Source organism: Oryx dammah, unplaced genomic scaffold (assembly GCF_014754425.2).
Source record: "Oryx dammah isolate SB20612 unplaced genomic scaffold, SCBI_Odam_1.1 HiC_scaffold_28, whole genome shotgun sequence".
Classification (NCBI taxonomy): domain Eukaryota; kingdom Metazoa; phylum Chordata; class Mammalia; order Artiodactyla; family Bovidae; genus Oryx; species Oryx dammah.
In genome coordinates, this window is record NW_024070212.1 from 47,861,672 (window position 1) to 47,873,797 (window position 12,126).

Sequence of the window (12,126 nt, forward strand, 5' to 3'; positions counted from 1 at the left end):
AAGGAGACGACAGAGGATGAGATGGCTGGATGGCATTACTGACTTGATGGACATGAGTTTGGGTGAACTCCGGGAGTTGGTGATGGACAGGGAGGCCTGGCGTGCTGCAATTCATGGGGTTGCAAAGAGTCGGACATGACTGAGTGACTGAACTGAACTGAGTCAGAATGACCATCATTAATAAGTCTACAAATAACAAATGCTAGAGAGGGTGTGGAGAAAAGGGAACCATCCTATACTATGGGTGGGAATGTAAATTGATACAGCCACTATGGAAGGTAGTCTGGAGGTTCCTTAAAAAACTAAAAATAGAGCTGCCATATAATTCATCAATCTCATTCCTGGGCATATAGCCAGAGAAAACTGTAATTTGAAAAGATACATGCACCCGAATATTCAAAGCAGCACTATTTATAATAGCCAAGGAATAGAAGCAAACTATATGTCCATTGACAGAGGAATGGATAAAGAATATAAATATACAATGGAGTACTACTCAGCCATAAAAAGAATGAAATAATGCCATTTGCAGTCATGTGGGTGGACCTAGATATTGTCAAACTGAGTGAAGTAAGTCAGATACAGAAAGGCAAATATTGCATGATATCACTTATATGTGGAATGTAAAAACATAGTGCAAATGTTTTGTTATTTACAAAAGAGAAATAGACTCACAGACATAGAAAAGAAACTTATAGGGACTTTCCTGATGGTCGAGGAACTAAGAATTTGCACTCCCAATGCAGGGGGCCTGGGTTCAATCCCTGGTCCAGGAACCAGATCCCACACACCACAGCTAAAAAAATATACCCTGCATCCCACATGTTACAGTGAAGACTGAAGATCCTGCATGCCACAGCTAAGACCTAGAGCAGCAAAATTAATAAACAAAAATGAATAAATATTTTTAAAAAGAAGAAAAAAAGAAAATGAACTTATGGTTACTAAAGGTGATAGCAGCGTGGGGGGTATAAATTAGGAGTTTGTGATTAACATATACACAATACTGTATATAATGTAGATAAACAACAGAGACCTGTTGTACAGCACAGGGAATTATATTCAATATCTTATAACAACCTATAATGGGAAAGAATCTAAAAAAAGAATATAAATATAGGTATGGTGTACAGCAGAGTGATTCTACCAAAACTAACACAACATTTTATATCAAGTATACTTCAATTTTTTCAAAATCTTATTCTTTCTGAAGTCTTTCAGCTTGAACTCTCAGAACCCATATTTAAATCTTAAATCCAGGAAACAAAAATCCATCAATGAGTGCTTGACTCACCTTTAGAAATAGATTCCGAATATGATCCCTCATCACCACCTCTACACAACCTTCTCAATCCAAGCCTCTTCCTTCCATCATCATCTTTTAGAAGTCTCTCCTCCACACTGTGTTCAGAGAGATCCTTTCAGAATCTAGGCCAGGTGGTATCAATCCTCTGTTCAAATTCTTCGGAAGATGTCAGTGTAAGAAGATGCTGAACTCACCTTCCCTCATAGAGAACTGAGTCTTCAGCTTCATATGGAACCATTTCCTCTTTTAAAAAAACCTAAAGTCTGGCTGAGTGATAACTACACATCAGGCAAAGCAGGTAGGGGAGTCTAAGACACAGTTTCACCATAACCCCCACCCTTGGCACAGTGATCCACAACCAGGAGGGATCTCAGAACCCAACACCCATTTGCTACTTGCATTCATCATAATATTGGAAGTCCTAACCACAGCAATAAGACAAGAAAAAGAAAGACATCCAAATCAGAAAAGAGGTACATTTATACATAGTAACATTTGTAGATGACATTATTTTATGTATAGAAAACTCTAAAGACCCCATCAAAAAAAAAAAAACTGTTAGAACTAATTTAAAAATTCAGTAAAATTGTAGGATACAAATTCCATACACAAAAATCTCTGAGCACCAAAGAATTGATGCTTCTGAACTGTGGTGTTGGAGAAGACTCTCAAGAGTCTCTTAGACTGCAAGGAGATCAAACCAGTCCATCCTAAAGGAAATCAGTCCTGAATATTCATTAGAAGGGCTGATGCTTAAGCTGAAGCTCCAATACTTTGGCCACCTGATGTGAAGAACTGGTTCACTGGAAAAGACCCTGATGCTGGGAGGGATTGGGAGCAGGAGGAGAAGGGAACAACAGAGGATGAGATGGTTGGATGGTATCACTGACTCAATGGACATGAGTTTGAGCAAGCTCCGGGAGTTGGTGATGGACAGAGAAGCCTGGTGTGCTGCAGTCCATGGGGTCACAAAGAGTTGGACATGACTGAGCAACTGAACTGAACTGATGAATAACAAGGGCACTTCTATCATTCAGGAAACTCCAAAGGTTTTAAGAGCTCTGTACCAGGAACTGTGGACAAAGATCAAGTATTATTTTGTATTCTATACATACCTCAATATATCTCTTTTGGGGGAAGAGAGAGTCAAGGGACATAATTCAACCTTATAACAGTGGATTCAAAGAAATATCCTTGACTTTCTCAGCCTCCATTTTTTCCATCTCACTGGGCCATGAGAGAGGTATAATTGAAAATTAATTAGATTGAAAATAAAATTTGTGTATATTTCAAGATCTTTCTTTTAGTCAAGCTAAAGCTTTAATATGTTCAGCCACTACTATTTACTAAGCAGCACCGATGTATTAGGCTCAGTAGCACAGGTACTCAGAAAAGGAGTGGAAAAACTGACCCAAGCCTGTCCTTGAGGGATTACAGTCTAGCATTGGCCATAAGGCACAGGGTAACTATTAAATAAGCAAAGATAATATTCTCACAAAATCAACATTTATAGGCAGCAAGCTAAGAGAACTGGACTAAAAACTTGGTAGTTTATTTGTAGAAACTCAAGTGGATCAAGTAGGGTGGTATGGTTAAGATTAGTGGTGTTGGGCTTCCCTGGTGGCTCAATGATGAAGAATCCACCTGCCAATGTAGGAGACGTGGGTTTGATCCCTGGTCCAGGAAGATCCCACATACCATACAGCAACTAAATCCATGTGCCAAAACTATTGAGCCTTTGCTCTAGAGCCTGGGAACTGAAATTACTGAGCCCACACACTGCAACTACTGAAGGCTGTGTGCTCTGGAGGCTGTGTTTTGCAACAAGAGAAGCCACCACAGTGAGAAGCCCATGCACCACAACTAGAGAGTGGCCCCCACTCACTGCAACTAGAGCAAAGCCCATGCAGCAGTAAAGAGCCAGCACAGCCAAAAATAACTTGTTAATTTTTTTAAAAAAGGATCAGTGGTATTAGAACCAGACTACCAATGTTGGAATTCTTACACCTCTATTAAATTAGCTGTGACATTGGGCAGAAGCTTCAAATTCAGTGTGCCTTAATTTCCTTATCCACAAGAATAGTAACACTACCTATCCCTTTGTGTTGTTTCGGGGATTAAATTATTTAGCACATTGAAGGGGCTCACAGTTATGTTTGACACAGAAAGAACATTCAACAAATGTTAGTAATTATCATCACTATTATTATCTGGTAACTGTTGAAAAGAGCATGCTTAAATTCTTTAATTAAATGGTTTCTTGGAAAACTAATGTTAGCTAAGATCATCAGTCTTAGTGTTGCTGATTTCACCCCCGAAACAGGACCTTTTGAATTGAAGCATATTAGAAGAAGTAGTCTTAGAGGAAGCATGTGGATAGCCATGTAATGCTTATGAACTATAAATATATATAGTTACAACCTGAGGTTCAGGTAGATAAATTCTAGATCTTATAGAACTATGGTAAGATTGAACTACTTAGGCTTTTTCTCTTTATTTGCCTATCTATCTTTAGGGGACTATGGAACCCCACTTCCTTGGTACTTCCTTCTACAAGAGTCTTACTGGCTAGGTGGTGAAGGTGAGTTGTTTAAATTTTTTTTTATTAAGAAAGAAAAACAAATGTTTGAAATTAACTCCTTTGCCTCTGTACTGGATATGTGTGCATTGTAGAGGTGGTTCTTACATGAAGTATGAGATTCCTGATTAGTTAGCTGTCTGCTGGGGGCTCTGTTCCTTAGTGCATCATCACTGCCTCTGGGAGCCCCTATTTTGTGAGTGACTGGACCAGGGTGTGGAGAAGGCAATGGCACCCCACTCCAGTACTCTTGCCTGGAAAATCCCATGGACGGAGGAGCCTGGTGGGCTGCAGTCCATGGGGTCGCTAAGAGTCAGACACGACTGAGTGACTTCACTTTCACTTTTCGCTTTCATGCATTGGAGAAGGAAATGGCAACCCACTCCAGTGTTCTTGCCTGGAGAATCCCACGGACGGGGGAGCCTGGTGGGCTGCCATCTATGGGGTCGTGCAGAGTCGGACACAACTGAAGTGACTTAGCAGCAGCAGGACCAGGGTGATGGCTGAGCATTGATAAGCCCTTGCATCCTGGTTGTGCCCAGTGGATTAAAGTGCACACTTAAAAGAATGCCAGACCACTTGAGGGTGCAAACGAGGTTTGCAACTTCTCAATTTAAAGCAAACAGATCTATAGAATCTGGAAAAGAAAGTTGTAGTATATATACACAGTGAAATATTACTCAGCTATTAAAAAGAACACATTTGAGTCTGTTCTAATGAGGTGGATGAAACAAAAATCTATTATACAGAGTGAAGTAAGTCAGAAAGAAAAACACCAATACAGTATATTAACACATATATATGGAATTTAGAAAGATGATAATGATGACCTTATGTACAAGACAGCAAAAGAGACACAGATATAAAGAACAGACTTTTGGACTCTGTGGGAGAAGGTGAGGGTGGAATTATTTGAGAGAATAGCTTTGAAACATGTATATTACCATATGTCAAATAGATGACCAGTTCAAGTTCAATGCATGAAACAGGGCACTCAAAGCTGGTACACTAGGACAACCCAGAGGGATGGGATGGGGAAGGAGGTAGGAGGGGGTTCAGGACCAGGGGACACATGTACACCCATGGCTGATTCAGATCAATGTATGGCAAAAACCGCCACAATATTGTAAAGTAATTAACCACCAATTAAAATAAATAAATTAATTAAAAAAACAATAAAGCAGAGAAATCTAGAGAATCACAGAGGAATCCATCTTCTGCTGTGTCCCCTTGTGTGGTTTTTTGGGTCCTCTCCACTTTTTCAAATATAAATAAATTTATTTTCCCAAAGAAATAACTTTATTTTCCTGGCATCCAGAGGCTGGGGCAGACTCCCAGATTCCCTTAGTGTTGGTCTTTCTTGTGATTGGGAAAGAGGGTTAAAAGGACATTTGCCCAGAGTGCATCACAGATAAAATGTACCTTTCTTCCTGAACAGGACAGAAGCCAAAGGAGAGTTCTAGAAGTGGGGGGTAGAGAGGGGAGCTGCAGACTATGGACCCCTGGAGGGATGAGGAGATAGAGAGATTCCAGAGCTGAGAGCTGGGAAGTGGGGGGTAGAGAGGGGAGCTGTGGACTATGGACTCCTGGAAGGATGAGGAGATAGAGAGATTCCAGAGCTGAGACCTGGGGGCACCCCTGGAGCTAGGAAGTCTCTGGAAGCAAAGGAGATGCTTTCCAATCTGTTTGTTCCTTACCTATTTGCTCTTTACTTTGTATTATTGGGCCTGGGCCAGGATTTAGCCTTTAAGCACTAAGATAGATATTTGTTTTCTCTAGGGACCTTTAAAAGGTTTGCAGTGGGGAGTGCCTTTTTTTTTAAATGATTCAAACAACATTTCAACAGCTCAGTGTTTTTTGTCCCCCACCCCCATTATGTTGCCTTGTCTGTCTTTCTTGTCTATCTAGTAAACTTTTAAATTTCTAGTATAATAAAGTTATAACCTATCATAAATGGGAATTTTCAACACACAAGTCTGTTCCTGAAATGTTTCTAATTTCAGTGAGTATCAGGACTTTGTGGGCATGTTTTTCCCTCTATAATCTCAACAGATATGCTGCCTCTAAAAAGAAAAATCTTAAGACAAATGTGCTCCTTCAAAAATGAGTCACATGTATTTTTGCCAACAGAAGCTAAATATTTTTCACCTGTCTCACAAGCTAGACTGAAATAGATTCCTAAATTTTTCTAAAATTAGAAAAGAGCTGAGTTTTTCCACCTAATCCGCTCCTTTCACAGATGAAGACATGGAGCCCAAGAGACATCTAATGTCTAACCTAGTTCCTGTTGGCCATTTTGGACAAAATCTGGAATTGGGACATGCATTTCCTGGCAAGGAACTCACTCCAGTGACTAGGAGAATATTTCCTCCTGCTCTTTTATTATTATACATTTAATGCAGTATGATGGCTAGTAAAGTGATCAAAGGGATTGTGGGCAATAGATTTAACAGTCCTTCAGAAAACAGAAGTACCAGCAGGGGCCGGTCCCTGACCAGGGCCCAGTACGCGCCAGTCCACCACACAGCCTGCAGTCTATAGACGGCAGTGTGGACGGAAGAGGCCTTGGCTGACTGCAGCGGTAGAACATCACCCTGCTCGTGGACGTGCACCTGTAGCCAGAGCCTTTAGACGCTTGGCGACGATGGTTTCCTCCCGCCTCTGCTTTCTTCGCTAGCTGACCTGTGTTTCTGCTTCTCTTCCCCTTTCAGGATGTTGTGATGTCCTTTTTTTTCAGTTAATGAATTTATTTTTTGTGTTGGAGAATAGTTGCTCTACAGTGCTGTGTTAGTTTCTAAGTACAGCAAAGCAAATCAGCCACATGTGTATATATATCCCCTCTTCCTTGGATCTCCTCCCCATTTGGATTACCACAGAGCATTGAGTAGAGTTCCCTGTGCTGTATAATGTGTTCTCATTAGTTATCTATTTTGTCCTTTGAAACCAAATGTAAGGTTTACAAAAAGTGCCTCTGTGAGAGCTAGGGGTATGGGTGTTGTGTGTGTCAGAGTATGTGTGAAGGTGAGAATATGTGCATAAGTGTTTACACCACAATTTGTGCAAGCCTGTCCAATAGCCAGGCTCAGCTCTGGTGTTAATCCCCAAATACTTGAATGCCCATAAAAGTATCGATAGATTTCTCAGATAACCAATGTCTCAGTCTGCCTGCCCATCATATCAGCTTGAATGGATTTTTACTGAAGATTCCCCATGACTTTAGCATATTTTGGATTGGAGTGAAAAGTACCATTAGTGAGCTGAAAAAAAAAAACCAACCCATTTAAAAGTCAATCCTAGTTTTAATTTTTTTTTTTAATCACAATTTCTGACATTGTGCGCTCCACCTGAGGATAAGTGAAACTCCTAGTACAAAACTCCCTCTGCGCTCACCAACAGTTGCCAAATCAGACCTCTGGGAGGCAACCCCTCTCCCCAGACCCTGTGGGAACTTCACAGCCCCACAGGTCAGAGGTTGGCAGAGCCCTCCCCGGGGCTGGTCCTGGCAGTGTTGACCTGGCCTTCTGAGGGAACTGTGCTTTCCAGCTATGGTAGGAAACTCTGCTCCCCTCTTCTCTTGTTTCCTTTCCTGATTCTCAGCCTTCACCAGGAGAGTAACAGTAGCTTCTGGTTTGTGTAGGGTGTTCAACCAGAGAAGAAAGAGCCTGGGAAAAGACAGAACCCATAACAGAGGAAATGGAGGACCCAGAACACCCAGAAGGAATAAATGGTAAAAAACAAAAAACCCTCAATAAAGAATGCAGAACAGAGGCAAGAGAAGGTTCAGAATACTGCAAAGGGCAAGAGCAGAACACTTCATGAGTGGGGTGGAATGGAACCCAGGAAGCTGACTCTCTTGACAGGGGTTAAACCTGATACCTTCTCTAGGGTCCAGCTGTCCATGTGTGGAATGAATGGTCCAGCCAGACATTAACACATATTTCCTGGAGAAAGCAAATCCCAAGTATATGGTGTTTTTGTGCCCTTGTTAGGCAAATCCCCAGTGAATTGCACAAATGTGCTGACTTCCGAGGATTTAGAAAGAACAATAACTTGGGTCACTGGGACTTCAAGCGGATATGAGCTATAAGGAAAGACAAAAATAAACGCTCCTGTGCACAGGGGGAAAGAATCTAGAGGAGCTGACTACACTTCATTTGTGATTTACAAATCTAGAGGTCCATTCATTCAGGCCATCAAAAGCCTTTCCTGACCATGGAAGTTACTTAATAATTCCTCAGCTCATAGACCAAGTTTGCAAGTGTTCTCTTGGCCTTTACCTCCCTTACCTTCCCTCTTGAACCAGTTCTGCCCCGGTTCCCCCACCCCCGCCATGTTCTTCATTCCTCAAGCATATGGATTTCTCTAGAATTTCTCTGTGGATTCTGAAATGCTCCGCTGTTGTCACCCCGGGTGCAGAAAGGCAGCATGGCCTCTGGACTTCACTTGACTTTGCAGAAGGTCCAGCCTCTGTGTGTCTGATGCACCCCAGATGCCATTTCACAAAGCTGAGGTTGGAGACCTGTGGTTCCTGCAGTTTCCAGTCAGCAGAACCTTTGGGAAGACCCTCCTCCCAGAGCAGAATTCCAAGACCAAAGTCAGGGGGTGGGGGTCCAGTCCCACCTCAACTGTCAACAAGGCCAGAGGAGGCAAAGAGAGAAGAAGCATTAGGATTTCCCCCTCCCCGCTTTCTTTGGCAGAGGATTAAGTGCTCAGAATTACAATATTAAGGTGACAAATTAACACATATAAATGAAAAGTGTTAGTCATGTCTGGCTCTTTGTGACCCCATGGACTATAGCCCATCAGGCTCCTCTGCCCATGGAATTTTCCAGGCAAGACTATTGGAGTGGGTAGCCATTTCCTTCTCCAGGGGATGTTCCCAACCCAGGGATGCAACCCAGGTCTCCTGCATTGCAGGCAGATTCTTTACCATCTGAGCCACCAAGGAAGCCCCATCACTGTATCGTGTGGACTAAAGCAGGGAGAGGCTCGAAGCCAGGGAGAAGTGGACACCAAGTGGGCCTCGTACTGGAGGGGAGTATGGAGTTTAAAAGTGGAGGGACAGTGGTGGAACGAGTGGACTGTCCTACCCTAACTGGAGAAACTGCAGCACTAAGAAGCAAGTAGTCAGCTTTAGTAGAGCTGACTCAAAGACGTGAGCCAAGGTGACTAGGGGAATGGACATAAGATAGTCTGAAGGAAAACACTGTTTGGGAAAGAGAATGAGGAGCCTGAGCTGTCCCAAGAAGTTCCTGAGGAAATCCCCTGTAGACTGTCAGAAATGAGGGCCTGGGACTGAAGGCTGAGCTGAGGGCTAACTCTCCATACAGACAGTGAGCGCATTTGCATTCAGATCCCAGCTCTGCCACTCATAAACCATGCAACCTTGATTGGACTCTTGATATTTCTTTAGGTTTCCTCATCTGTAGAAATGGCATGGTAATATCTGTTCCCCTAAGACTGTTTTAAGGGTAAAATGAGGAAATCTATATAAAGCACTTCAAACAATGCTTGGGACAGAGTAACAGCTCAACAAATGTTAGACACTATTATTACCATTATTATTGTGTAGTCACCATTATAAAGTTATAGTTAAAGCCATAGGTACAAAAGACAGTGGTCTCAACAAGGAACCTTGGGGTAGTGTGTACATGAGGGCATTGTTACATCATGTTCATTTTTTCCAACAAGGCTGCTTCTTTGAACGTGAGCTTCCAGGCTTGGTTCCCGGAGTATGTGTGAAGAATCTGGTAAAGATATTTGAGCCCTATGGCAGGCCAGCTGTGGACCGTCTTAACATTACCTTCTACGAAAGTCAGATTACCGCATTCCTCGGTCACAATGGAGCAGGGAAGACCACGACCTTGTGAGTCTTTGATCATTTTCTGGCTCTCTTCCTCTATTAGCTTCAGCCTATTCTTTCTCACTCCAGGGCTTCCCTGGTGGCTCAGGTAAAGAGGCTGCCTGCAGTGTGGGAGACCCGGGTTCAATCCCTGGGTCAGGAAGATCCCCTGAAGAAGAAAATGGCAGCCCACTCCAATATTCCTGCCTGGAGAATCCCATGGACAGAGCAGCCTGGCAGGCTACAGTCCATGGGGTCGCAAAGAGTCGGACTCAATTGAGCAACTTCACATTCTTTCCCACAGAAGTTTAGTGAGAAAAATGTATTCTATCTGTGTGTCCCAGGAAGGTGTACAGTGTACTGCAGCTTTCGAAGCTTGCTTACATGAGTCATTTTATTAGATCATGAAGCTGGAGAGAGAGGTGGAGTAGTAAGTTCATTGCCCCCTTGGTGCCAGGGATGGGGACATGCAGAGAGCTGAAGTGACTTTCCAAGGAAGCCAAGTTGTGGTGGTTCCATGCGCGCAAGAACCGGATCGTCTCTTGTGTTTGATGCTGTGAGCTGGTCCCCCATCCCCAGCATCCCCAGCATTTCTATCACGATGGTGGTGATAAAGTCGTGACCACTACCGTCACATGTCCTTCATCTGTACAGCATTGTGTGTGCTTGCATGCTAAGTCATTTCGGTTCAATTCAGTCACTCAGTCGTGTCTGACTCTGCAACCCCATGGACTGCAGCACACCAGGCTTCCCTGTTCATCACCAACTCCTGGAGCTTGCTCAAACTCACATCCATAGAGTTGGTAATGCCATCCAACCATCTCATCTTCTGTTGTCCCCTTCTCCTCCTGCCTTCAATCTTTCCCAGCATCGGGGTCTTTTCCAATGAGTCAGTTCTTCACATCAGGTGGCCAAAGTATTGGAGTTTCATCTTCAGCATCAGTTCTTCCAATGAATATTCAGGACTGATTTCATTTGGATGGACTGGTTTGATCTCCTTGCCGTCCAAGGGACTCTCAAGAGTCTTCTCCAACACCACAGTTCAAAAGCATCAATTCTTCAGCGCTCAGCTTTCTTTATAGTCCAACTTTCACATCCATACATGACTACTGTAAAAACCATAGCTTTGACTAGACAGACCTTTGTTGGCAGAGTAATGTCTCTGCTTTTTAATATGCTGTCTAGGTTGATCATAGCTTTTCTTCCAAGGAGCAAGAGTCTTTTAATTTCTTGGCGGCAGTCACTATCTGCAGTGATTTTGGAGCCCCCCAAAATAAAGCCTCTCACTGTTTCCATTGTTTCCCCATCTATTTGCCATGAAGTAATGGGACCAGATGCCATGATCTTAGTTTTCTGAATACTGAGTTTTAGGCCAACTTTTTCACTCTCCTCTTTCACTTTCATCAAGAGGCTCTTTAGTTCTTCTTCGCTTTCTTCCATAAAGGTGTTGTCGTTTGCATATCTGAGGTTATTGACATTTCTCCCAGGAATCTTGATTCTAGCTTGTGCTTCATCCAGCCTGGCATTTCACATGATGTTCTCTGCATATAAGTTAAATATGCATGGTGACAATATACAGCCTTGATGTACTCCTTTCCCGATTTGGTACCAGTCTGTTGTTCCATGTCCAGTTCTGTTACTTCTTGACCTGCATACAGATTTCTCGGGAGGCAGGTCAGGTGGTCTGGTATTCCCATCTCTTTTAGAATTTTCCACAGTTTGTTGTAATCCACACAGTCAAAGGCTTTGTTATCCACAAAGTCAATAAAGCAGAAATAGATGTTTTTCTGAAACTCTCTTGCTTTTCAATGATCCAGAAAATGTTGGCAATTTGATCTCTGGTTCCTCTGCCTTTTGTAAATCCAGCTTGAACATCTCGATGTTCACAGTTCACGTACTGTTGAAGCCTGGCTTGGAGAATTTTGAGCATTACTTTGCTAGTGTGTGAGATGAGTGCAATTGTGCAGTAGTTTGAACATTCTTTGGCATTGCATTTCTTTGGGATTGGAATTGAAAACTGACCTTTTCCAGTCCTGTGGCCACTGCTGAGTTTTCCATATTTGCTAGCACATTGAATGCAGCAGTTTCACAGCATCATCTTTTAGGATTTGAAATAGCTCAACTGGAATTGCATCACCTCAACTAGCTTTGTTTGTAGTAATGCTTCCTAACACTCACTTGACTTTGCATTCCAGTGATCACGCCACTGTGGTTATCTGGGTCATGAAGATCTTTTTTGTATAGATCTTCTGTGTATTCTTGCCACCTCTTCTTAATATCTTCTGCTTCTCTTAGGTCCATACCATTTCTGTCCTTTATTGTACCCATTTTTGCATGACAATGTTCCCTTGGTATCTAATTTTCTTGAGGAGATCTCTAGTCTTTCCCATTCTATTGTTT

General features: G+C 42.6%; 1 protein-coding gene across 1 annotated transcript in view; it reads left to right on the top strand.

The window, feature by feature from the left end:
• ABCA4 (ATP binding cassette subfamily A member 4) overlaps positions 1-12,126 on the top strand; it is a 167,772-nt gene that overhangs the window by 96,087 nt on the left and 59,559 nt on the right. Inside the window, exons 19-21 of the mRNA XM_040231916.1 lie at positions 3,822-3,887; positions 7,522-7,611; positions 9,576-9,750. Coding sequence (XP_040087850.1) covers positions 3,822-3,887; positions 7,522-7,611; positions 9,576-9,750 — 331 coding nt within the window. The remainder of the gene's footprint in view (positions 1-3,821; positions 3,888-7,521; positions 7,612-9,575; positions 9,751-12,126) is intronic.